General features: G+C 40.3%; 1 protein-coding gene across 3 annotated transcripts in view; it reads right to left on the bottom strand.

Moving 5' to 3' along the window:
- Positions 1–785: 785 nt before the first annotated feature.
- Positions 786–27,106, bottom strand: part of ddah1 (dimethylarginine dimethylaminohydrolase 1) — a 106,902-nt gene continuing 80,581 nt past the window's right edge. For all 3 annotated transcript variants that reach the window (XM_051946818.1, XM_051946817.1, XM_051946819.1), the window contains 4 exons: positions 24,594–24,667; positions 17,586–17,705; positions 10,721–10,864; positions 786–3,598 (listed from right to left, as the gene is read on the bottom strand). In XM_051946818.1, coding sequence (XP_051802778.1) covers positions 3,482–3,598; positions 10,721–10,864; positions 17,586–17,705; positions 24,594–24,667 — 455 coding nt within the window. In that variant the 3' untranslated portion in view covers positions 786–3,481. The remainder of the gene's footprint in view (positions 3,599–10,720; positions 10,865–17,585; positions 17,706–24,593; positions 24,668–27,106) is intronic.

Below are 27,106 nucleotides of genomic sequence, written 5' to 3'. Positions count from 1 at the left end.
TTTCTGTGAAGTCACTGAACCTTTTAAATTTTGCTTGGTAGTCGTTAAAGCGTAACACCTGAGGTACTTTACATCTCTATATGTCAAGGTTACATATTTGGAAGTTGTTTACCATGAAAATAATCTCTTCTTAGAGTAATTCATCCATGCATGTTTAAAATCAGTTCAGAAGATGAATGATTCAGACTGCCCTACTTTGCAAGTTGACAGGATTGCTGCTTTAGGTGTGTTACCAGATATCTAAACCCATACATATTTTTTTTAATTGTCATTAGAATACTACATTTTCAATGGTGTTGGCTGCTTATTTGATTTACGATGTGAGTTTGAGCATATGAAAAGCATTATGTGGACCAGTCAACATAGCGAAACACCTGATTTTCACAGGAGGGACTCTTGTGCAGCTTGTCTTGCCTTCTGGTGTACTGAGCCGACGTTTTTACACCCCTTGTTTTTGTCTTACAATGTTCCTGCCACTAGGTGGTAGCAGAGATCAACAGGCAGAGCTGTGTTGTCACTTTGAGTCCATCAGAGATGACACTAGAGACTCTACACGGCTGAAAATAAGCAGATATTTAGATGTAGCTCCAGATTCAGGTTAACATTTTATCACATTTTCACACACTGAAACCTAATGATCGATACCAACTTTGTTTGTAAAGGTAACACGAGCAAATGTAGGGTCAGGAGCTGCTATACTAAATGTAAATTAAACATTATTAACAGTCATGAAATGACAGAAGGCTGTTATTTTAACCTAAATTAATCAAAATCCACAACACAGATAAATGCTAGATGTTAATTTATTACACAAAGAAAGGCTCAGTTTAAGATGATTCAAATAACTGTTACTCATATGAAAACCAAGAGACCTGAGATGGACAATCACAACATCATGAAAAAGTATTAAAGGAACATTCAGATTGTTTAATGATTGTTACAGTGCCTAAGAGATGTACAAGCAATGAAAGGCTGATGGGTAATGGTGCGAGAGGGGATGACAGCTTAAGATAAAGCAGATGACATTACTTGTTCTAAAACAGTTGACAGCGGTGCTAATTAGACAGCGTATGACTGGTCCTGCCTCATTCAGCCCTCTGGACTTCCAGCGTGAGAATCAGAACTGGCTCTGCAACTACTGTATGTTATCATCCTGCTTTCAGCCAGCCGCCTTCTGTTAAATATACTGCTGTCACACTTTAACGGCAGGCCATCACATCCACAGTGTCCGCCAGACTGTATGATATCATGGCCATAAATTAGCCCAGAATCGTCTATGAGGCAATAAGCAGAGGGTGGGAGATGGCAAGTGCACAGAGTGAGACCGTCAAGAGAAAGACAGAGAAACCTTTAAAGAGTCGCTGTTTACTGGCGTACAAGCCTCTCCTCCCAACATGAATTCTTTCCATGTTTCATCACTGCCCACTTGCCCATACGCAAACGTCTACGGAGGGAGGTTGAATCACCTCCTGATGTCATATCCTCAACTTTCACTTACAATCACGCTGAGAAACAACATGGTTTTAGCTGCGATGGGCTTCGACAAGTACAGTAAAAGGAGTAGCACAGTATACCCGTCTACACACACCGTGTTGTCGTGTTTACAGGCCTCCAACATGAATCAAGCAACAGCACATACATAAGGCCACTAAAACAGGTCAACGTCCTTCCAACTGCTACTGGAACACACATGGAAACGCACCAAAGAGGGGCTGTTTGCTTGTTCTGCCTGCTGAGTTCAAACTCTCTGCAGTCACATTCGGTGCTATTGGATTTTGTGGAACAGACATCAGTTTCACAGCATGCTCTAAGTCAGTACTGGGGTAAAAACTGCCAGAGAGGGAGGGGGGAAAAACAGTGTAATCAACAACACAGGCAGAACCCAATGGCGTGAGAAAAACTACAGTGTCTTCAGAATCATTCAGCAGGAATTAAGTCATTGATTTTCCACAGAGGTCTTGTATATTTAAAGTAACAGAGGTGCTATGTTGGAGTGAATGAAAGCTCGGCTCATTTTACGATAATGAAAACATACATTTCCTTCGTCAACAGGGTCGGCCAAAGGCATCAAGTCATTTTTTTAAAATAAGTATCAGTCATTCCCCTTTTATTTTTGCTAAGTTTGCATCTTCATATGAATCTAACAGAGACTTACTGGAAGGGATATGAAACCGCAGAAACCAGTGATGGTCCTTTTAGCATCACTTGTCAGTTACTGTTAGCTTTTCTAGCTGGTGGCAGATAATAAAGATGAGCAAATTTAAACAAGTTAAAAAAAAAAACAGCTCCATTACTATATGAAAAAGGGCAATGATCAGTAAGCAATAGTCAAAAAATTAACAGTGTTTCAGGTCTCAGTGGCAGAACTTTCAATATCAATCACAAAATCCTAACAAATCACACAAAGAAAATCATCACTGCGATCGTACCAAAAGCTCACATCTCCAGCAAGCTTTTCAAGAACTGTATTTTCAGATGGACAAATCACAAATCACAGTGGTGTGTAGGTGGGTTTGAATTCTGGTTTAGCACCAACTGCAAAGAAAAAGCAGCAATTTAACACACGAGTGAAAGTAAAATGCTACAGAGCAATCGTGACATTCAGGTTCTATGTAAAAGCGGCAGCAGGACTTTATTTTGAGCCAAAATACAGTTCTTGAAAAATGAGTCACAAATGTCTCAACTCTAAACAAAAGCACACACATAAAAATCAAATCACAGTTAAAATGCTGCTTGTAAACAGTTTGAAATCAACCGTATACTTCTTTAGATTCACTGTAGATGTCGGTGTTAGTTATACAATCTAGAAAATAGAAGTGTGGTGTTGGTAAGACGAGTTTACAACAGCGACAAAATCTAATTTATCATTTAGATCCATCTAGTTTAGTTGGTTCTGATCTGTGTGGTTCTCTTTAAGGGTTGGAATCACTGGAAAGCAGTGAAGGATTGGTCTACACATGAGCGGTAGGTGTTCTGCAGGTTCTATTATGTGGGGACTCAACATGGCACGAGGTCTACTCATTTTCAGATCTTCAATCATCGGACAGATTTGTTATGAATCGGAGCGATTTGGAGAAGAGCAAAGAAGCAGGTAGTGAAATAATAAGGGATTTGATCAAACCTGTAACCTGCTCTCTTGTGTTTATCTTTTCACAGAATGTATCAAACTCAAGAACAAATTAAGACTCATTTTTGATGGAATATCTTGATTCTTACAGACATATAGGTAACCAGAAACCACTGTCTTTTATTACAGCTGAATTATTCACACACTGTAAGACCTTTAATGACTGTATTGAAGTGAAAAGTGAGACCACATGATTCCTTTCATTTGATATATTCTCTGAACCTCAGTAGCGTTGAGCGTGGATTATTCTTCCTCTAAGTACCAGGAGCGTTTTGCTAAAACCTTAGGATCTGTGGTGATCAGATACAGGCTCCACTTGGTTACCATGTACTGAAAGACCCCGAGTGAGCGTGCTCAGTTGTTAGCCTTCTTGTTGATGAGTATGGAGCAGCATGTGAGAGCTCCGTCCACCTTGACCTTCTCCAGGTTAGACACAGGAATCAGCATGTGGTCCTTCAACTTCTCAAACACCTGCAGAACACACAGACAAGCATGTCACCGGAAAAATTCACTTTTTAGAGTATTCCGTTTTAAATGTGTCAGTTGCTGTGCAATTATCAGTTGAAATTCAACAGCTTCTTGCAGTTTTCATTGAAATATTACAAAAAAAGCACAGTTCAGGGTGAGTCCGTCGCTTAAAGAAATGCTCAAATAGAAAATTGATATTGTCATGGCAGCAGCTGTCCTCGCTGATCCTCATGTACACACGTGGACAAAATTGTTGGTACCCCTCAGTTAAAGAAGGAAAAACCCACAATTCTCACTGAAATCACTTGAAACTCACAAAAGTAACAATAAATAAAAATTTATTGAAAATTAAATAATCAAAAACAGCCATCACTTTTGAATTGTTGATTAACATAATTATTTTAAAAAACAAACTAATGAAATAGGGCTGGACAAAAATGATGGTACCCATAACTTAATATTTTGTTGCACAACCTTTTGAGGCAATCACTGCAATTAAACGATTTCTGTATTTGTCAATGAGCGTTCTGCAGCTGTCAACAGGTATTTTGGCCCACTCCTCATGAGCAAACAGCTCCAGTTGTCTCAGGTTTGATGGGTGTCTTCTCCAAATGGCATGTTTCAGCTCCTTCCACATATGTTCAATGGGATTCAGATCTGGGCTCATAGAAGACCACTTTAGAATAGTCCAACGCTTTTCTCTCAGCCATTCTTGGGTGTTTTTGGCTGTGTGTTTTGGATCGTTGTCCTGTTGGAAGACCCATGACCTGCGACTGAGACCAAGCTTTCTGACACTAGGCAGCACATTTCTCTCCAGAATGCCTTGATAGTCTTCAGATTTCATCGTACCTTGCACACTTTCAAGACACCCTGTGCCAGATGCAGCAAAGCAGCCCCAAAACATTACTGAGCCTCCTCCATGTTTCACCGTAGGGACAGTGTTTTTTTCTTCGTATGCTTGGTTTTTGAGTCTATGAACATAGAGTTGATGTGCCTTACCAAAAAGCTCCAGTTTGGTCTCATCTGTCCAAAGGACATTCTCCCAGAAGCTTTGTGGCTTGTCAACATGCATTTTTGCAAATTCCAGTCTGGCTTTTTTATGAGTTTTTTTCAGCAGTGGTGTCCTCCTTGGTCGTCTCCCATGAAGTCCACTTTGGCTCAAACAACGACGAATGGTGCGATCTGACACTGATGTACCTTGGCCTTGGAGTTCACCTTTAATTTCTTTGGAGGTTGCTCTGGGCTCTTTGGATACAATTCCAACGATCCGTCTCTTCAATTTGTCATCAATTTTCCTCTTGCGGCCACGTCCAGGGAGGTTGGCTACTGTCCCGTGGGTCTTGAACTTCTGAATAATATGAGCCACTGTTGTCACAGGAACTTCAAGCTGTTTAGAGATGGTCTTATAGCCTTTACCTTTAAGATGTTTGTCTATCATTTTTTTTCGGATGTCCTGGGACAATTCTCTCCTTCGCTTTCTGTTGTCCATGTTCAGTGTGGTACACACCTTTTCACCAAACAGCAGGGTGACTACTTGTCTCCCTTTAAATAGGCAGACTGACTGATTATGAGTTTGGAAACACCTGTGATGTCAATTAAATGACACACCTGAGTTAATCATGTCACTCTGGTCAAATAGTTTTCAATCTTTTATAGAGGTACCATCATTTTTGTCCAGGCCTGTTTCATTAGTTTGTTTTTTTTTAAATAATTATGTTAATCAACAATTCAAAAGTGATGGCTGTTTTTGATTATTTAATTTTCAATAAATTTTTATTTATTGTTACTTTTGTGAGTTTCAAGTGATTTCAGTGATAATTGTGGGTTTTTCCTTCTTTAACTGAGGGGTACCAACAATTTTGTCCACGTGTGTACAAGACCTGTCAGCCACTGTTCCAGGAATTCAGGAGCACTGCCACAAGCTCTTTAGAAAAGACTGAAGTACAAGTGAACAGGCAGCAGTTAAATTGAAGGGAGACCTTATGCAACACTTAAGTTTGTTTACTCTACTTGTCAGCTTGTAATTTTCTTTGATAGAAAAGCCCTGCAGAGAGACAAAATGTGAAGCAGGAGAACAAGCATTCAGGTTTTCCTGGTCTCCCGGCAAAAACGTAAAAAAAAAAAGAGAGAGAGAGATGGGAGTGAGAACTATTACGACATTCTCAAAAGACCCTTGTAAAGCAGTGTGTCACCCTGTGGACATTTTCCAGAAGAAAACCAGCCTTTTCCTACCGCACTTCCAAACCAGGATATTTTTCTCTTTAAACTCTTACTTCAACCCTGCTGTGATACGGAGAGAGGCCTTGTGGCACAGCCAGAGGGACCGGCGAAACTAATTTTTATCTCGTGATGCAATATGGCTGACAAAGCCTCTGGTGATCCAGATGCCATGCCTGACGACCAAACACTCCAGCGCCTCATAACTCTTCATTTTTTTTCTACTCGAGTCATTTCTGTGTAATGTTGGCGGAGCTCTCTTTAAATCATTGCAATAATGGCACTCATCATACTCTCCTCTGATACTAATCTACCACTTAAAAATATTATGTTCATGCAGATTTGAATGCAATCTCCACATTACGGCTTTTCTGAGATTGATAATATCATCACAATGGAGGAACCTGGTCCTCTTATCATGATGGGTTCTCCATCTGCTGCCTGCTGTCTACAGACATGTAAGTGGTGATGTGAGCTAAATCTTCACATGCTTACCATGTTCACTATCTTTGATTATCCCGCTAGCATTTGCAACTTAACACAAAACACAAAGTAGAACACAGCTAACGCCAGTATTATGTTTGTTCAGCTCAGCAGGAATTTGTTCCAAAACAAAATACTGCTTATAGTGGATGAGTTAGGGATCTCCAAATGCTTTGTGTAACGCTTTACACTTCTATGTTTAATTTGCGCCATCAAATTAAAAATGGTTTCATAATCCGTTTTTTCCAACAAATTTTTGAATAGAATTTCTAATTGTTCAGGTTTAGTTGTTGCTTCAGAATTAGAGTCTTGTACAAAAAAAAGTGACAATCTTGTTATTTCTGTGTTTTGTGCTTGTGGCTGGACAGAACCATTACTGCCTGGCCGAGTCTACAGCCAGCGATTGACCCGGCAGTGAGGTCGAATTAAGTATTACAAAGGGCCTCTGACCATGCAATGATTCATCGCCTACTTTATTTGGGAAGGCTTTGGAAACAAATGTGTACATTATTAATACACTGGAGCACCTGACCAATGCATTATTGTTGTTGTTGTTGATATTAAACATAGAGTTGCAGTCTTCAAATACCTCTCTGAGTGTGTCTCTCTTCCGCTACCTCTGTGACTGACCCAGAGGTTGTGTTTAAGTGTGTGCGGTATATCTTTAATGATGCAAATCCTCAAATGCTGCCTATAGGCCAATAAATAAACAAATGAATGACCATGAAAGTAAAAATAAAATTATATAACAATGTTCTCCACAATATGTGGATCTCGCATTTTATAAATAACCCTAACACACAGTGTAGCTGATAAATGATTGAATGTTCAGATGTACTATAACACATGTGGTCTTATAACTGGGCCTGTGGCTGGCTGTTGATTCCCCAGGAAGATAGTGGTACGGTCCAATGAAAGCATGAAATACAGAGGTGGAAAACTAGATGAGCGATTTTTTTTACTTTTTACAAAAAAATCGGGAGTCCGAAGCAAAAAAAAAAAAAAAAGTGAAGTTAGAAATTGAACTGAGGGACACTCATAGATTGGTGAAAAACCTGGAATAAAAAGGATAATGAAAGTCTGAAATCTCACTTAACTCATTTTCAAAGGAACAACAAAGCACTACACAGACCACCAGCTCTGTTCAAATGTTATACTGAGGGAAACATAAATTAAATATCATTATAATCAATCCAATAGATGCTTCGACATAACGCTACGATCACAACAGTCAACAACATGGTGATGACGAAAAGTCAGATTCCAATAGTCACTAGGATGCATTATCCAGTCTGGGAACTATGAATAAGTTCAAGGATTTCAAGGAAATCTATCCACCAAAGTTAGAGTTAGTGGGACATTTTCTGGTAAACATCACTACTGATTTATATAGTTCAGTCTGGACCAAAGTGGTGGACCAATGAAGGAACACTGCCCCCAAAGAAATCTTCAGTTTAGACCATATAATCAGAGGAGGTGACTCAGGGATCATCAGTAAATCCTCTGCTATTTATAGCACCTCTGCATCCAAACTATCTGTTTCTGATCATTTCCAGCTGAGTTCTCATTACTGCAGTAGTGATGTATATGCTGGGTCAGGGTGACATGAACCCACACAGTAGGAGCTGCTATGTTTCACTGGTCCCTTTGTCTTTTCAGCGTCTTTATCTCCCAACAGAGCCCTCTAAAGCCGCTGCTACTGCTAACCCTTGAAGGTGCCCCATCTCCGCCCCCTCCGACCCCACCAATCCTCTCTCATGACCCCCTGCCTTTGTTAATACGGAACTCTTATGTAACTTCACGAGCAACCTAAAAATAGGCCGGAGATTAGGACAGACAGTGTTTAGAGTTAGAAATCAGCAGACGTCTTGCAGAGTGTCTCAGCGATTGTGCTGACAAATCTCTACATCTCATTGGAGGAACAAGCAACAAGTTCCCTTGGGAAACATTCACCAACTCTACGCCGACTCTGCTAGACATGATAGTTAACTCTGATAACTGCCCCTGCTATTTTACTGCTTGTGTTATGTCTTGTGCTATTAATATTTTTTCCAGTTTCCTTAAGCTACAATCTCTTAAACGCAGGTTTGGGGCCAAAACTGGGGTTCAGGCCAATTTCTAGAGGGTTTGAACCTCATAAAGGAAACTCGTTCATGGAGCAAACATACATTTTTTGAATACTGCTCCAAATGTTCTGCTAAAAGGTGCCATGAAAGCAGGAAGCGAGATATACACAAATAGATTTTATTATCCTCAAGTGAATTCCCTCAGTTAATCTTACTGGAAAAAACTGAGACTCCACTATGACTGTAAGTCCAAAGACGCATAATTTTGTGAATTCTTCCTTCTAAAAATAGCTGCTGGAGGTTGGGGTTTTAACCACAGAGTACATTTTGAGGTCTGAGCACTGTCTCTGCAGATTGTAGGTTGCCAGGTTCAATCCTGTGACATTCCTTTTGACTTGTGATGTGGAGTGACCCCAAAGCATCTAAATAACACAGCTCCAGCTCAGCCTGTCCAAACCCCAACAGAAAGAGTGAGACAATAACACGTCATTCATGTCAAGCTGCTGCAGCAAACATGTGGGTGAATGGCACATCTTGCTGGTAGATGTAAGTAGGTCACTGTATGTTTGAAGGGCTACCTGAGAAATCTGCTATGAGCTTACAGGCCTGTACTGTGAAGCAGGATTCGAGGTTAGTGAGGTACCTTCAAGTATAACTCTGAGTTTTTAGTACTATGATGTTGGTTCACTTCTTACTGGGGTGCATCTCCATGGTAACTTTTGGATAACATCGTACATGCTCTGGAGCAGGCTGTGTTTAAGATAACACATCAACACATATTACAAAACCACCTACTGACTAATCAGTTCTCTTGGAAAATAGCATCAGCATTGTTGGAAGATCCCACAGAGCTCAGGGTGCAGATATTCAGAGAGACAGATTCATCTTTCAAGGGATTTCAAAACCAAATTTCATTGTTCTCGCTGTCTCTGTATAATCTTAAAACAGACACCGATTAAAACCCTAAAGTCTTGCACTTGGTGACCTTAGAGGATTTTCAGTAAGTCTGTTCATTTGTTTGAGTGATGTTTTCATATTTGGTCTTTATGTGTTCCTGAAATCCTTTAACATCACCAAAGTTGCAGCTGAAAGAATAAAACTAAAACTTTCCAACGTGTGTGAGTAACAGAAAGGGAACACATCTGTAGTTTGATCATACAGTCGAGTAACGCATGATAATAATTCAAGTGAAAAAGAAAACCTACATCTAAGCAAGTCACACATAAAGGAACAGAGATATTGATAAGCATATAAATTATGCATTCACACAGTCTGCCAGCTTTCCTTCTTGACTTTGGCTGCAACCGCTGTGTTGCTTTTAGCCTGTATTATATTTAGAATGTCTCATTTTGGCTTAGGGTCATTGTTTGTTCTTCCTGAGAGAAATATGCAGTTCTAGATCTGTCAACACTTGTGATTGGTCATCTACTGCCAAAACCAACCCTTTAATGCGAACACACTCATGGCTAGATAGAGAAGCTGGGTTGACTTGCTGGGTTTATAACTAACTTCGTGACCGTGACGGCTTAGCATGATTGTGATTGTTGGGTTTAGAGAAGCCAGGTAACAAAAACATATCCAGAGTATGTTGAACTTGCTTTGTAGCACAGGCCTCTGATATCTCTTGAGGTAAAAGTGTGGTTCTAAAGTTGCTAAGTGTTCTGCTATGTCAACAAGCTGGATACTAGGTTTCTGCTTGTATGCTGTTTGGTGCTGGGCACAAACACTAGATTTGTTGGTCAGACTGAACCAAAACACTTCAACCAAATGATGTAAAACCAAAACACTGTTAAAAGAAAGTAAAGCACTCTCAGATGACCTGCAAAAATGTTATGATTCTTTGCAGGTTCACGACAACAAGCTTCGTCTTTCACATACAAGATTTCTGAAAAACAATTTGTCATGGGAGCTTTATGAGCTATTTTGAACAACTCTACTACTGATTAACTCAAGTTCTGAGGAAAAAAAGCACCTAGGATGTTTGTTCTCACGACTTTAGTGTCTCTGGCTCTGAGTCTGCGGTCAGAGTCATGTCCACAAAAGGCCACTTCACATCAAACTGCAGGTTCCTTTGTTAAAAAACAACCCTGGCTGTGGTCAGCCTGAAGCGGTCTGTGTAAAACAACCACACAGCTTACGTAGGGGTTCCCTTTCCAACCAGTTGTTTTTCTCAGAGGTCGGGACAGGATGAAGTGCAACAAAGGCAACGGCTCTTTAAATTTAAGCCACTGAACCACTCTGGTTGCCCCGACGGTGGTCCTTCCTCCCAAAGGTAGGACCGCAGGACTGTGGATAAATGTGTGACTGTGCAAGCGAGACAAAGTAACCTAGTGTGGATGAGAAATGAGCTGACAATCACCTTTGCGCTCTCTGGATACTGCTCAGGTGTGCAGTGCATAAGCACATGTCCCTTGTTGGGCAAGTTCATGTAGACGCAGTTGGCAGCGAGGTCATCGGGCACCGTCAGTTTGTCATAGCGATGGTCGCTCATTTGCTGCATGATCTAAACAGTCAGAAAAAAGAGACAGAGGATTTAGACATTGAGGTAAATAAACATGCTGTGAGATTCCACGTGTTGTTCAGAAACACAGACACTAAACACTTATTCAGACATTTTGAGTCATAAGGCCACGATAACGAAGGCAGCACCACATCCTTCTCTGGCCAAACCACTCTGGGCGCCTGGAGGGGGGGCTTAATGGAGAACACAGGAGCACATAGACATTCTTTCTCTGCAGATGTCATGTTATTTATGTAATCTGAAGGAGCTGAAGGTGGGACAGGAGGTGGAGGGAGAGAGCAGCAAAGACGCCCGTGTTGCCAAGTGGATGTCGGAGGGGGAGGGGGTGAGGATGTTATGACCTGAAAGAGAAGCAGGTGCCTCTTAATGTTTATGAGCAGAACATCTGCGGACGGATACCTCAGAGACGAGGAGCGGAGGGAGGGTGGAAAGCTAGTAAAAAAAAAATCCAAAGTGTCAACATTCAGAAAAGGTATTTTGAGAAGTGAGATTTTCCCCAGATGTAGACACCATGGTTGTCAGTCTGCTGTTTTCTATCTTTAACTTCCCTTTTCTCTGTGCATTTCATTACTCATTGTCTTCTCTCTGCGTCTTTAATGATGAGGAGGATGAGTTGGTTGTCTGCTTGTGATTAGCAGTCAAAACGTCAGCATTCAAAGCTGAAAGTAGGAAAAGTTGTTTTAGCTGAATGCCACCTACACAGCATCCAAAAAGTGTGACGCCTGCTTGACGTACATATAGGTTTGGAGGAGCGGCTGTGAGCGAATATGATGACACACAACTGCAAACGTGGGAGGAAAATGGGTGATTTGTGAGCACAATGGGCTTTGTGGCTGAAAATGTTTTCATTTCACTTCCCACTGACGGGGTTAACTGCAATAGGGAAGACTGGGGCGTTAACACAGATGGGAAAGGTCAGATCCAGCGAGGCTTATATACAAACTTGCATTACATTGCATTATGTTACTGGCATTGTAAGCTGAACATACACAATTTCACAGAAAAATGAGCTACTTCAACGCATTTACCTATTATCAAATGAGCCAATCGACTGAAAAATGTGCTGTTCCAGTATATTGTAAGGGCTTTCCTGGGAAAATCTATTCAATACACAAGAAGTGACAAATCTCCTGTATCTGGCAGCACCATCAGCACTGAGCTGGAATAAATAGAAGAACAATTGTGTGGTTAGCATGGGCGGTAAATCCATCATTAAAGAGAATTCTTAAAGAAAACACTGTCACAGGCCTGGACTGGTTGTCAAGTGGATAAATAATCTCTGGGAAGTGCCGAGCAAGACAAACACAGCAATGAACCTTTAGCACCAGCAGTGTTAAAAACTAACAATATGAAGCTTATGCATTTTAACAGCACATTAATCTTAAAGCGGCTAATATTTTCATACATCTAAAATCCACAATTTATTTTTCCAATTTCCAAATGATAAATGAAACGACCGTGTAGATGACTGACAATGCAGAACTCAATTAAATTCACTTCACAGGAGCTGAAAGTGCTGTTTCGGAGGGTCGGGCTTCAGGCTGGAGTACAGGCAGTGTGTGTGCACATGTCTGCATGTGTGTAGCCAGACACATTCCCAGGTCACTTGCGGGTGTGTTCCGTGATTGCAGCGGCCCTAAATGAAAACACTCCGGTCCGTGTGCGAGACAACACTGTCTCTCACACACAAGGGGATTAAGAGTGGTAGAGGGGAGAATAAACGTTGACTCCACCAAAGATCACAGTCGTTCCTGCTCCACTCCTTGTTTTGTCAGTAAACGTAAAAAGGGGAAAACTTTTTGGGGTGCAAGGAAAATGGCTTTCAGCTACATTTCATCATGCTTCATAAGAGGTTCGGATCCCAGAAATTCAATTAAGTCTTTACAAAGTTCACGTGACTGGTGGAACAGTCGGTTTTCTGTTCATTGTCAAAAGGTGAAGTTAGCCAATACAAGGCCAGACCACTTCAGGCTTCTATGTTCAAGCTAGAATTCCTTTTTACTTATTCAAATCTTAGGTCTGAAGGAGTGACAAATAAATTAAAATTTACCTTGGTTTTTAAGGTAATTTTTTAGGCAGCTCTGTGTTGTTAACTTCTCTTCAATATGTCTCAGATTTGTGAATCACCTTCACGCAAAAGAAAAACTGTAGAGCCAGGGCTTTTACAGAGTCATCCTGGCTCTCGACCAAGTATAAATCTACAACAAATCAACAGTGACTTACTCCTGGACAATGGCCGAGGTCCAGTTAATACACAGAGTGGTAACTGGGCAGCAAAATGTGCTCCGTCAGAGCTGCTAAAGCTAAATATTTACTGGAAGGTAATAAAATCCTCCCAGGCAATGACAATCTTGACCAGTTAACAAAAACACTGACAGTTTACTGGACCTGAAGCCTCCCGCCGTGGTAATCAGCATAATCTGTATTTTGGCTCCAGGTATGAATATTTATAATGCTCACATTAGCAGTCATTCCCAGGAAACCTTTAAAAGTTTTACAATACTTCTTTTCACTACAACAGCAGGATGTACAAGACAAATCCTACCACAGGCTGCTTCTAAACCAAGAGAGGAAGTCAGGTTGAAATTGTTTCTTGCTGATGTACAAGAAATGTTTGTTATTGCTTCTTGACAGACATTTCACTCTGGAATTACTGGGCTGTATGGAGTGTTTATTGCTGCATCCAAAGGTGTCCAGTGGATGATGACACTAGCTGGGGGCAGAAAGGAGAGGGGAGAATATATAACATATCAGTTAATACTGAGAAAAGAATGACTCAGAATAGTGCCACTTATCTTGTGTTTTTTTTCTTATTATCCTACAAATTGAGGCTGCTGCTGTCTGACTCTGAAGCTAATTCATGAACACAACGGGAACATCATGGAAACTTAGAAAAGAAAACATGGTAGAACTAAGACATTTTCTCAGCATCACTCACAGTATAGCTCTAGATGGTAATATTGGTTGGTCCATTTGTCCAGACTAAAATATCTCAAAAATGATCAGATGCAGATATTTGTGGTTCCCCGCCAACGACGCATTCTGAGTTTGGTGGTTTCCTGACTTCTACTCGAGCTCCATCACCGCATGAAGTTTTATTTTGTCACATGCTCACTTGATCCTGTTGGCATGAACAACCCTGATTTAGAGCAGACACCTTTCTTAGCGGTTTGATGGCTGCTTTCCACTGTAAACATAGCAACATTCACATCAGGCTTGGCAGTACTTTAGTGCTAATTAGTAAATCTCAGGCTAAACTAAGAACACGGCAAATCTGCTCAACATCAACACGTTAAAGCTGTCATTATAAGTATATTAGCAGGAAAATCCAACGGTGAAACTTTAAAGTCACTCTCTGGCCACTGATTGAAGTTTGTCCCCTCAAAATATTTACCTCCTATTTTAAAATGACTCAGATGTAACTTGACAATGCTGACTTCTCTAGAATGTGCAGAGCTATGAAGTCCCAGCCTCACTCTTCATCCAAACCTCCCCTATGACAGTTCAAGCAAACCAGCTCATCTATAACTCTGTAAAAGTGCTCTATGTGACACAACGGTAAGCTGGAATTCAGCTGTACATGTTTGAACCGGAGAGATATTCTGAGGAACAGCAATGATGATACAGAAAGCGTCATCAGAAAGTTTGTTACACTGAAAAACCTGAAAGTCCTAATTTGTGTTTTTGAGAAGATCATCAGTACGCTGCAGTTTCAAGGTGAAAAAAAAAAGATTTTCACAGGAGCAGTTTTAAAGAATTCTTACAAAAAATCTTACAAAAATGTAACTTTTTAAAATTTGATTGATCAGCATCACACATTATATCATTCTGTGTTGGTATAAAATGGTAATTTTAACACTTAGAATACATTTTTGAATTCGGACTAACTAGCTAGATTACATGTTGGCAATCAAAATATGCTAAGTATTGCAATAATAAGTATGAGTTGGGGTTTGGTGTCTTGGGAAGAAGACTTGGGACTCAATGAATGACCGCTTTAAATGTGAAGTTTTATGTTCACTTCTAGTTCTATATGTTTACTCTGGGACTCCACTCCACTAGCTTCACATGATTTGCAGTTACTACACTTGCTACACTTGTGGGTTCTTTGTATCCCTTCAGCTCCTTAAAGTCCACAGATTTTGCCTGTGAGCACCTCATTCTCTTTCTGGTATGGAAGTTACCAAAGCAAACTATAAATCTAATAGGTTACATAATTTCTTATACTTAATCAGAAATGGCAAGCTCTACAATCCACTCCCGACTTGTTTGAGCTAGAATTTGATATAGCACATGAGAGTAGATGGTATAAACATCTGCAACAACAAAGATAACAGCAGGGCTTGTGGACATGTTGTGTTTGAATGATGTCCATATAAAGAAATATATGACGAGATGATTTCAGGTTGGCAAAAAGTAGAGAAGACATCTGAAGCCTGAGCTGTTCTCTCACAGAGATTTTTCATATGTTTCTCTCATTATTTAAAAGTCTGGTCACGTTTAATATGAACATCCGACATTATATATGTTACAGAAAACAAGGAAAAGCATATTAAGTTCCATTTCACTTTTCATTTTTAGCCATTTTCCATTTTCCTGAAAGGCACGTGCTATTTGAAAACCAAACAAAATTGGTCCTTAAACGCCAAATTGCCTCATGAATGCAGAATCTGTTGCTGCTGTTGTTTCTCACTCGTGTATATTTTTGGGATCGGGATGTGGTCATCAAAGATGAATCCCCCTGAACACGACCTTCACTGTGTTGTCACCTCATTATCTATAAAACTGAAGCGTCTCAGCATCCTTGAGGTGAAGATCAAACCCTGACCGGCAATGAGTAATGACCTCATGAATCAAACCAGGCTAAGTAAAGGCATGACTGGTGATCTAAAGCCTGCGGGGCAGTCCGCTACAGGGAGGGAACAGTGTGTGAACGTACAGGGAGTGGGTGCTGCTGCCTCTGACAGAGGCTGTATTTTGGGATGATGACTTCATGAGTGCAGCTTGGCAGTGACAGCAGCAGATGGATGACGAAATCCATCCGGTCAACGTGCATTCTTACCCCTGGGAGAGCCAAACACAGACACATGCAGAGTATATATTTTGAGCGCTGAGCCTTCCTGAGCAGACATAAAGCCATGAAGCAAAAAAAAAGTCTCATTCATCAGAAATCACTGAGACATACTCTGCATCTTTTACTCTCTTTTTTGAAACCCTTTAATAAAATAAGGCCAGGTCTTCCTTTCTTGCCAGTAAATATCCTATAGCAGCAAAAATGCAGCTCCCTAAAGACAAAATGAATTAGCGTGGCTCCAATTTTAATTTGAACAAAGTGTCTTTGTTCCAAGGGTACACAGACAGGGAGCCTCATTGCCATAGGAGCTGCATCTACATCCAAAACAAGCAGTTTGAATTCATTAAAACTGCATTCATAAGATCTCACTCCCCCCACAAAGAGAACATTACCTAATTACAAATCTGGGGCTGTTAAAAGTCCTTTAAAACAGGAGCTAATTGCTGCAAGAGAGGGTGACGTAAACCGTAATTAGAAAGCGAGCAGCCTGTCATTAAGTCTCGCTAACGGCCACTCCTCGTTCCAGTAGCTAATTACTGGGGTGATCAAACAGGCTGGAATCTTAATGAGTCGATGCTGGAGTATAAAATTAATTAGCTTATGTGCTTCTGCATAGATTCTTGGCTTCTTGTGTACACTCCAGCAACATAAACATGCTTACAAAACCAACAAGGCTGACCTTTTGCTATTCTCAAGGACTTTAGCTTCATTAGAGGGTGCTGTCTGATGGTCTAGTTTTAATTGCCCTGGAGACATAAGAAGTGACTTTTGCTTGACTTAAAATAACCCTTTTTAGCGCTGGGCCAGTAGGGGGAGATATCACACTAGGAGGCAAGTGAGGAGAGCTGCCAGAGAGGATCTGTCAGAGCCAAGGGTGTATGGAGTCATGTGTAAGTCTTCCTACTTATGTAATTACATATTAAATGTGCTGTGTAAATACATTTTGTAATTGTATTTCAGTCATGCGTGCCATTAAAAGGTTCATATCCAGGGTCACATGTTGATGTCTGGGAATTTGAGGGATAATTCCACAACAGGGATGGGCTGAGATTTATTACTCTCTTGGTGTAAATGAGCGATCTGTCTCCATCAGGGTGTAAACCGTCCCCTCTTTATGCTGAGTCTTGGCATCCCCTGGGTTTCTATTGTCACAATGGAGCCTGATCGATGCAGAAGCTGCTTACACAGTAATGAGCTCAATCTGTTTAATGGAAGGACAATACCTTCGTAATTGAAGCTGGAGTGTGAGCGCCAGGGGCAATCCCCTCAGATTAGCTGAGAATATGAATTAATGAGGAAGGATTAAGGTGACAGGTGGTTTCAATGTGCCTGCAGTGGGAAGCCGCCATCGAGCTGTAAGTAAGGGAGTCTGCTCTGAATCAACACGTGCGATGTCCTGTCTTGCAGTGTTATTCTTGCTGAATACTTTGCAGAGCAGCTGAAAGCAAAAAGGACGGGGTTGTTCGTACCAACAGGATCAAGCTAAGAGTCAAAATGAATCCGCTGCGTCAATGTGTGTCATAGTAATGAAAACAATGCCAATATATTGATTCGGTGGTTTCCATGACTACAGCCAGGGAAAGCATAGCCATGGTGTACATACGCCACATGCGCACACTAACTCCATACTTTGAGGGTTTTCTGCGCTGGGTCACTGGAGCCGATGACAATGAGGCCGGGTCCTCCCATGCTGCAGAAGGTCTTCAGGTGCAGCCCTTCCAGCACAGGCACAGTAGAAACAGCATAGTCCTGTAAAACACAATCCAATCGCAAAAATTCAGCATGATAAGCTTCGTAAAGATAGAACAGACCAGGGTAATAAAACGTTTCCACTCATTGTCACCTCTCTCCGGGGTCAAACTGTTGAGCGGTGAGGTGAATCACACTGAGATTGTGGTTTCAACATTTAAGAGTCTGGCTCCTCAGCTGCTGACACACTGTTCCCTCACAAAATGTAATTCTCCAGAAGCAGCTCTCTTGTGAGAACATAATGCCTCCTCTTTTATCCAAATGTGAAATAACTCAGTGCAAATCATCCTTTGTGAGTGACGATATTTCACAATCCCTTTAAGCTCCAAACATGTTCCACGGCTTTATTCAGTCATATATTATTCTCTAAAGAAAAAGATTCAAGGAGCACTGCAGTGATCTGTGTGGTATCATTAGATAGGGTATAAAGTGGCATTTAAATAAAGTAGTGGACAGCTCTGGGGCGGAAACAGCAGGAGTGTGTGATAGATGATGTCACCGAGCTCAGAGGCTCATGGGGAGATTACAGAGCAACTGGTAAGAGGCTGATTGGAGCCGTTTTCTCTGGCTGCAGGGTGTCTGCATACCAAAAATTGTCATTAGAAGTGTTATAAACACAGGCTATACAGTCCAATCTCTCACAGCCAGATTTATCTCCACAGTTTCAGTTTGGCTGGTATCATTCTGCTATAGAAGGATAAATACTGTGGCTTGTTTGTATTTCTTTAAAGCCGTAACAATCATGACGGGCGGCACTAAGCCGAGAATACAGCAACGATGTGAATACAAAATAGTGTCAGAGGTACTGTTTTGGTGAAACACTGTCATTAAAATGGCGAATTCACCAAAACAACCAAGCCAGGCCTGCCTTCTTGCACATCCGATGCATCTAAATCTTCAGCAAAACTTGAAATTTTCGGCATGTAGGTTGCTGCTTGGAGGCAGTTTCTCTTAATTAAGGACACTTCTGAAAGGGTTACATGCAGCTAGAGGAATCAAAGAAGGAAGCCCCTTAAAAAGTGTGGAGGAAAAGGCAGCCTTATCAGTAATCTACATCCAGTGAGTCAGACGATACAGTATTAAAGAACTGCCAGTGATAATAGTTTTCTTAACACCTGAGCTTGCCTCCTGATTAGGTTTCAGAAAGCCCCTGGAAATTTGGTTTTAAGTCATAATTAGCTCACTATAAAGTTGCATAAGCATTATTCCAAAAAACAAGGTTGCCAAACATCCTTAATTACTATTTCTTGATATCAAAAAAATGAGAAAATTGGCTTCTTCTTGACTGTGTGGGATTGGTTTGATTAGAGTCAAAACAACACAGGTCAAAAAACATAACTGAAATCACATTTTGCTTGAAATGCTGCTAAGCTCTAATCAGTGTATGAAAATACATAACATGACAATCCTTCAACTTCAAACTTGTGGGAAAGTCGGAAACAAAAATACAAATCTCATGAAGTGCCTAAAGCTGTTAAAGCCAAAGCAGAGAATTTAGTGTTGATGTAACGACCTGTCATTCATAGCAAGAGGCCACCTGAGAAAATACCTTGTTTTAATGGTCTTTAAATCTCTGAACCTGAAGATAAACTGTGTTCAACTAGCAAACTGCATCCAAACTGGCAGATATATGGCTCTTTTATGTAGAACAGGATCATATGTACAGCGCTGTATAGAGGCCTATAGTGTTATATTTACCTTAAGCCTTCAACAGTTGATTTTGGACTGACCACTTCATTAAAACATCAGTTAAAGGCCGCCTTCTTTGCAAGAATTAAAGCCATATTTGAAGAATTACAGCATGCCCTGTCGAAACAACATTATTCGACCACCAACTTTATTTTGATTTTGACTTGCTGCTTTAATCGACTGGAGGAATTTCCTACTTCAAAGTTGATTGATTGAGCAGTTGATGCAAGGACTCACACTTTGTGACAGCTAGACATACTGTAAGTCTTCTGAGAATCGCTATACCCAGAGTCGAGTCCTACTGAGATTTGTAAACCTTGAAGTGATACCGAGCTGTAATTTGAATTATGATAGGATATGAGACTTTGAGGTTATTTTCCAAGACTTTTCCTTCCTGAATCTATGCGAATACACTTTGATGACCCTATAAATTCTGGCTTGCGCCTAAAAAAAATAACTCTTGCAACTGATATCCACGTGTTTTCTTAATCACATGTTTTGCATGGGTTTTTTTTTTTATAGCTTTTAGCTTCATAAAGCTCATGAAGAATTGTGTACATTTTCCATTGCTACAATCCATGATGACATTTTCCATTCGGGTATATGTTAACACTTTTCAGCTCAATATTTGCACTGCATCATTAGCTCAATTTAAGTGCTATGATTCACTTCGATAATTATTGTGACTGAATAACAGAAAAGCACTTCATGCAAAAAACTTAAATTACCCTGTCCTGGATGTTTTCCTGAACTCTTTTCTTGGCACTTGTTTAGATCCAGAAGGGTCAACTGGGAATTATTTAATCTGAGCTTTCTTCATTCCTTATCTACAAACAGGAAGTTTCTGTGTAAAATTAGAAACTCATACTTTTCTCCTTATCAAGGCAGACCCTTAAGGGAATGAAGAGGGAGAGACTTGCTTTTCATCTGCACTAACATGCTGATACACTTCCATGCTGTGACCTGAAAAGACTCTATTGACAAACCCAGAGGCAAAGCCGACTGAACTTCACTGTTTAGTTGACTGTGTTAAGATCTTATTAGTAGAAATTAGGAGTCAATACTTCTTAGCAGTAACAGTCAACAAGCACTTTAACCCCTATATTACTTCCTGAATGGACTGATTCCATCAATAACACCAATTGTTCTGACCTCTGCAAGGACCGTGAAGCAAAGACCTTCAACATCTGTACGCAGTTGTTGAGTGCTAAACAAACCTGGCAGCAAAATGATCCTTAATTTGATAATGAAAGGAAAAAACAACAGTGACAGGAGGAATCAATCTGATAAAAAGCGGAAAAAACAATAACTGACGCTCAAGCGATTTTTCCTAGTGTCATTTGCCAGAGACGCATCATTAAGTCCCATCTTATCAACGATAACAGAAAACACAGAGGAATCCATAATGAGGAATTCAAACCAGATACAGATGGGAAGATGGAAGCACTACAATAGGGCCATTCAGGTTACCGTAACGCACTGAACTCTTGACGTTATGACCCACCTCTGAACTTGTGTGTCGGCCAGCTTTTCAGTTTTGTCATGGCGGCTCAGAGTGAATCCAAAAATGATACACATAAGTCTGCAGAATGAAAATTCTTCACTTTGCAATAACAGCAAACAAAACAGATAGGATCAGTCTGTGTGACCCACACTGTGGCCCTGTTTGCAGGCCGCATGCCTAAATCCTCCCTCAAACGAATCTGCTGTTTCAGGGATACTTGGGATATTCTTTTCAATATTCTCTCTGGATGTAGGAGTGGACATTGGCAAGCTTGGCTGTGGATATCAAGGACAAGCCACAGCGAAGGGAAATTAGTCAGAAAGGAAAATATGGTGAAACTGATAAAAAAAAGCCAAAACTAACTTTACAAGGGCTGAAAAGAGGAAGCCCAGGCTTATTCACCGAAGAGTCAAAACATATGACCACCACTGCCTCAGATAGTGTTGGTCCTCTGTGTGCTGCCAAAACAACTTTGAGCAACTGGGGCAAGAGAGTCGACAAGACCTCTAAAGGAGCGCTGTGATATCTGTCACCACAGCACAGGTCCTGCATTTCTGACATACTTTGACCTAGTTGTCCATCCATAACAACTTGGCTGTATCAGTTGTACTCAGGTCTTTACAGCTATTCATAAGTCCCACATCTAACAAGGTGTTCATTTAACATCTACTGTATCCCAAACCAGAGTTCCAGATGAACTTTTCCAGTGGCAGCACCATGATTTGGTCGCACAACCAACACAATTTACCGATGTAATACAGGATGTGGTACACGTTGCCAGACAGCTGCAGGTCTCACCACTGTAGTTACTGCAGTGCACTCAGGCATGTGTATGACAAAGATAGTTTGAAAAGGGTAAAATAAGTTGTTCTAATGTCGTATTTACCCAAGTTAAAAATGAATGATTTTATCTACAAGGGGTATTTTCACTGAGCGGAGCACATTATAAATGCCAACAATAATGCAGGAGATCAAGTTTATTTAATTGTGATAATTCAACATCACAACTGCTGCCTTTAATTTTGCAGCCCCAGCACACCTTTAAGCATTATATTGGATGTTCTGGATCAAAACTGCTTCTAGATAATGAGCACAATCATTCTGTTAAATAAATTGTTTAGATTTAATCATGTAACAAATCTGAATCTAAAAAGTAATCTGTTTTTTCTTCAGAAATGCACTGCAGAGCCAATATCTATCTATCCATCCATCTATCCATGTTATGTAGATAAATGGCTTTGCGGTACAAATCAAAAGTCCATCAAAACATCAGTCATGACTGAACAGGCTGATATAACTAATTAATAATGGCATAGGAAGAAAAGAGTCCATGAAATAATTAAATAGAAATAGGTTTCCTCTCCCAAATGACCTTTCTAATCTGTGTGTTCAATGGTTGTTTAACAGAGGTGATGGAGGTTTGCATCAATAGTTGATTAAAAACGCCTCAAGGCCAGCTGAGGCCTGGACTTAGGGACCAACAACTAATTGCCACTGGGACTATTTACATCTGTGTGAATCAATAATCTCACACTTCTCCACTCGAGTGGTGCTGAACAACAAAGCAGAAATACTTTTTAATTGTACTCTGCACAAAGATTTATATTGTTGGTTACTTCCAATTTCAAGTGAGATGTATCCTTAAATACTTACTTCAGAGTATTTCTGTATTTATCTAAAAAAAAAAAACCTTTTAAGCTAATCAGAAAGACCAGCTTTCTCCTAAAAAGCTATTCCCCCTCAAAAAGCCCCGGCACCTTTCATTTTTTGTCATCATTCTCTGAGTACAGCCAACAAACTGGATGTCTTGAAGGGTTTCTACATCTCCTAGCAACAGTTCATATGTTTTTATGTACTGTGTGTAGCCTACAAAGAGAGCGTGGCCTTGATGCAGACTGGGAGTTGAGCATCCACTGATAGAATAGCAAATGAATGTGGTGACGGAGGACGTGGAGGCAGAGGTGGACGGGCCGAGGTCAGATATAATGGACCAGAAGGAGGGAGTGCAGTGAGGCAGTGATGGATGTGGAAAGAAATGGAATTAGAGAAAAGGGGAGGTAGAGCAAAAATGAAAAAAGCAAGATAAGTGGAGTGATGATACTATTACCTTCCTGACCTAAAGCTTTTATGATTGATAACACATTTATCTATTCCTTCCTTGTTTGCGATGTGTGATTGCTTCTAGAAGGCTCGCAGTTAGGGATGACTCAGATGAATATGAAGAAAGGCAGAGTGGTAGTTGTGTACTTAAAGAAGCACATTTCTGCTAAACAGTTTATTCTCTGTCATACAGAGCAAGATCATAAATTTCATCCATTTTAAAATCCTGGTAATGATTAACAAAGTTAATATTGATTGTTTGAAGCAAAAGTTACTTTATGTCAAGGGATGTATTGATAATGATGATTATGGTATATCTGTAACTTAGATTTATTGACAGGAACTAAGTAAGTTTTATGAATTTTATCTCTCTTTACTGAAATTTGCACAACTTAAATGCTTTAAATAAATTAATTTGAGATACTTTAGTCTTTTTTCAGACTTATATAGCTCTATTATGGTAACTTTAGGTTTAGTTTTACAGAACCGTATCTGTACAATACCTTAAAGCTGGACTAATGAATGCTTTCAAATTAACACTGGATGAAATGTAACACAAGAGTTATCACATGTACTGACAACACAGCAACTTCCAGGGATGAAAAAAAAAGTTCCTAGAATGTACATTTTAAGTTGAATTTAAAAGCGACTCAGTCCTAATACTCCATCATGTTGAAATGTCCAACTTTACAGCAGGAAAAATATGTTCACAGCCTGGTACAAAATGATCCGTATAGCTAATTTCCCACACAGAGGGGAATTTTATAACACATCTCTTTAAATTATGTTAAGGCTTAAAGTTCTGCACAGCTCTGCATGCTCTTTGCTCATTTTTACTGATTAGCTCTTAGTCAGGAGGAGTCACTGCTAACGGGATGGTGATGGCTGGTGTCAACACACTGAGGTTCTAAACGTCCTTTCAGGAAACCTACAGTTGATGCTATGGAGGGTTCTTCTATCTTTATTTAAACACACAAAGGCCCTGACAGACCAACTAAGGTTAGTATAGCTTAGTATTGTTTCCCTCATTTTGAGATCTGGTTCCCTCTCAGCCATCTTGTTTGTAGTTGCAGCAGTGTTTTCCAGGGGGAAAGCAGCATTGTTCTACCCTTGAAAAACAAAATTAGTGTCTAGTTAGTCAGCATAGTTGAACATTATGTAATATTTCTCCCAGGAATTGGTGTAAACCAAAATAAAGTTGAAGTGAGAGCAAATATTGGACAGCAAGAGGTGTAAATTGCAGCTGTTTACTTCGACATTCATCATGCCAGCAGCACACGGACAGTGTTACACTTTCCCCATCTGTGGGTGTCCGCATGACGTCAGGTTCATCATCTTCCTAATTAGAGACTGCGAGGAGTCCAAAATTTGTATCCACATGGCAGCAATGCTACAAAGGCAGCAGTGTGCATGTGCCGAACAGAGTCTTCCAAGCAGACTAGAAAGTCTAGAAAGGAGCATAATCAAGAGTCAATCTCAGTTTTGTGTTTACATCTTGTTGTGCTGCACTCAATTATATCGACATGTGTATAAGTTACGTAAGGTATCCTCATTTTCCCCCAAATGTTAACACTTTTTACACTACTTGAACTCACCTTAAATGCATCTGCTAGGATCTCTGCTCCTCTCTGATTGGTCCTTTTGGAAAGTCCCACAAAGAACTCTCGACCTGTCGAAAAAACAATAATTTGATTTGTGTAATGAATAGGACACCTAGAATTCTGAATCTGTTAAATCCACAGTGATAAAGTCGAATGATCAGCACGTGGAGCTACAGCAGCTGAACACTGCAGCCGCCACAGTGTGTACTTTCTGCACGCCTGTGAGGGAGGCCAACTGTGGTCAGTATGGTGGGACACAAACAGACGGTCCTGAATGCCTGGCGAGGCTGCAGTAGTACACTGAGCTCAGGGATGGGCTCCTAATGTTGCTGCTGAGCCTTTACAATATGAGCCATTAGCCGGGGCCCTGCCAACAGGAAATGTTTCTAGCCCTGCCATGTGAAACCGATTTCAGCTGGAAGGAACGGCAGCACAGAGCCAGTGTCTAGAAACCCAATTAAGTGTACTATGCTTTTTCCTAGCAGCCTGTGCAGTGTAGAAGACACCGACCCACATTTTAACTCACCACACGACTGTAACAGAATGTACAGAAATCTAATAAAGACCACCCTGTTCTTGACTGTCTGCCTTCATCAATTTTATTACCTGATGCCAGAGGAATATGGTGGGTCTCGCAGAATGGTACACAACAGTTGTGCTACAGATTATTTGACCGGGGAAATTCTGCGGGGTGCTCTGAGACACAAGGTCAGCGAGGTCACACAAAGGAATGTTTGCGCGGAGGATCTCAAAACACAGATGCATACTTACACGTACTCGTCTGCTAACTTAGTTAACTGTTTATGAGCTGTGGAGGTTCTGCTATTTCACTGTTCTCTGCTGTTTCCTGTTTACAACTACATCCTGGTATTTGTACAAGACTTGACAGGTACAGCAGTCCTAACATGAAGTGAACGCAGTAAATCTCTAAGTTACATGTGGTTTGTCAGTTACACAATCTGTCCTTGACCCTTTACTATAGCTCTAACCAAGAGAGATGCATATAAAGTACAAGAAAAGCACAGTGCTACGCCAAGGCTGTTCAGTCCCCTATATGGCATTGTCAGAAACGCAGCATATTTTTGTAGAAATGCAACATTTTTTCTTATTAGTTATTGATGATCAGAAATCACGGCAACATAGACTGTGACTATTAAATATAGATGTACCCATAATCAAAATGAAACAATGGGGCCAATGTTTATATCTTACCATTGATCGACTTAAACATACGGGTGTGTGTATATTTTATGTTAATTTGCAATCATAAACAAGTCACACATGTTGAGCAGAGAATGTTCGTTTTCGGCTGTACAAGTAAGCAGGAACCGAGTATACTCGATGCCGGCTTTGTAGGGGTTAAGGTGGAACACACACTCCTCCAGTAACGTTTTTGTTTAGTTGCTCACAGAAACCACAAACTTACCATACAGGCGTAAGCAAAAAAAAAAAAAAAGTTACCCTAACAAACTGTTGAATGCCTTAAAGCATGCTCTACTAGAAATCCAACTACAAGCATCCCAGCTCATCTTATCAATCAATCCAGTAGACTTTATTTATATAGCACTTTCCATACAAACAGAATGTAACACAGAGTGCTCCATGGAACAAAAAGAAATAAAAATAAAAGCCTGTTTTAGTAATGTTTATTCCTGTTGACAACATGAGAAGCTCAGGGTAAAGACCTTAAAGACCACATAACCTCTAACAGGCTTCGCTCACAGCTCAAACTTTACAGTTTACTGGCTTTAAGAACAGCTAAATCATGAGTATGTGGGTTGAACTATCCAGTGCTTTATTATGAACACTAAAGTCTGCCATCAGGACTTTAAATTCTTGTTAGGAACCAAATGTGAATCTTTTCTCCTTTACAGTCAATACTAATCTAGCACAAGAGTACAAGCTATTCAGCATTGTGTCTGCCTATTTTATTTTTTCATTGTTAGCACAGTGACTGTAGTTTTTACTGTCACAATCAAATTATAAAACACTTTAGACTGTGGTAAAAGATACTGACAGTGATTTATAAAGTGTGAGGCAGAAACATAACCTTATCTGTAGTCTCTCAGTTTTGTTTTTTAACCCAAATTGTATTTGAGACTCCATCTTGCAGTTCAGTATTACAATGTAAGAGAAAACACTTGAAGAGGAATTTAACAACATAAGATCTCTATAATGTTTAATTCTAGTAGGATATTTATACATTTCCAGATATAGACCACATGGTGCTCTTTCAATCCACAGAAGTTACAAAACCCAAAGCTCTCACCTTCATGGTTTCATCTATATGTTCCATTACTGCAAAACAGAACTGAAGTGCCCTGGGGTGTTTGTAAAATGTTTTTTATTTTACGATGGCCCTTGGCCCTCCCTCACTCATGAGCTCACTCCAGTAAAACTGTTTCGATATATTAGAATCTTGATTGGATTGGATCTATTGAATGGCTTTAATACCTTTTTAAAACATAATGTGCCTTGATGAGCTCATATTTAAGCCCAAAACTCAC

This window comes from Acanthochromis polyacanthus, chromosome 4 (genome assembly GCF_021347895.1).
Source record: "Acanthochromis polyacanthus isolate Apoly-LR-REF ecotype Palm Island chromosome 4, KAUST_Apoly_ChrSc, whole genome shotgun sequence".
In the NCBI taxonomy this organism is placed as follows: Eukaryota; Metazoa; Chordata; class Actinopteri; family Pomacentridae; genus Acanthochromis; species Acanthochromis polyacanthus.
Note: the sequence above shows the minus strand (reverse complement) of the source record. Positions and strands in the feature narration are given on the sequence as shown.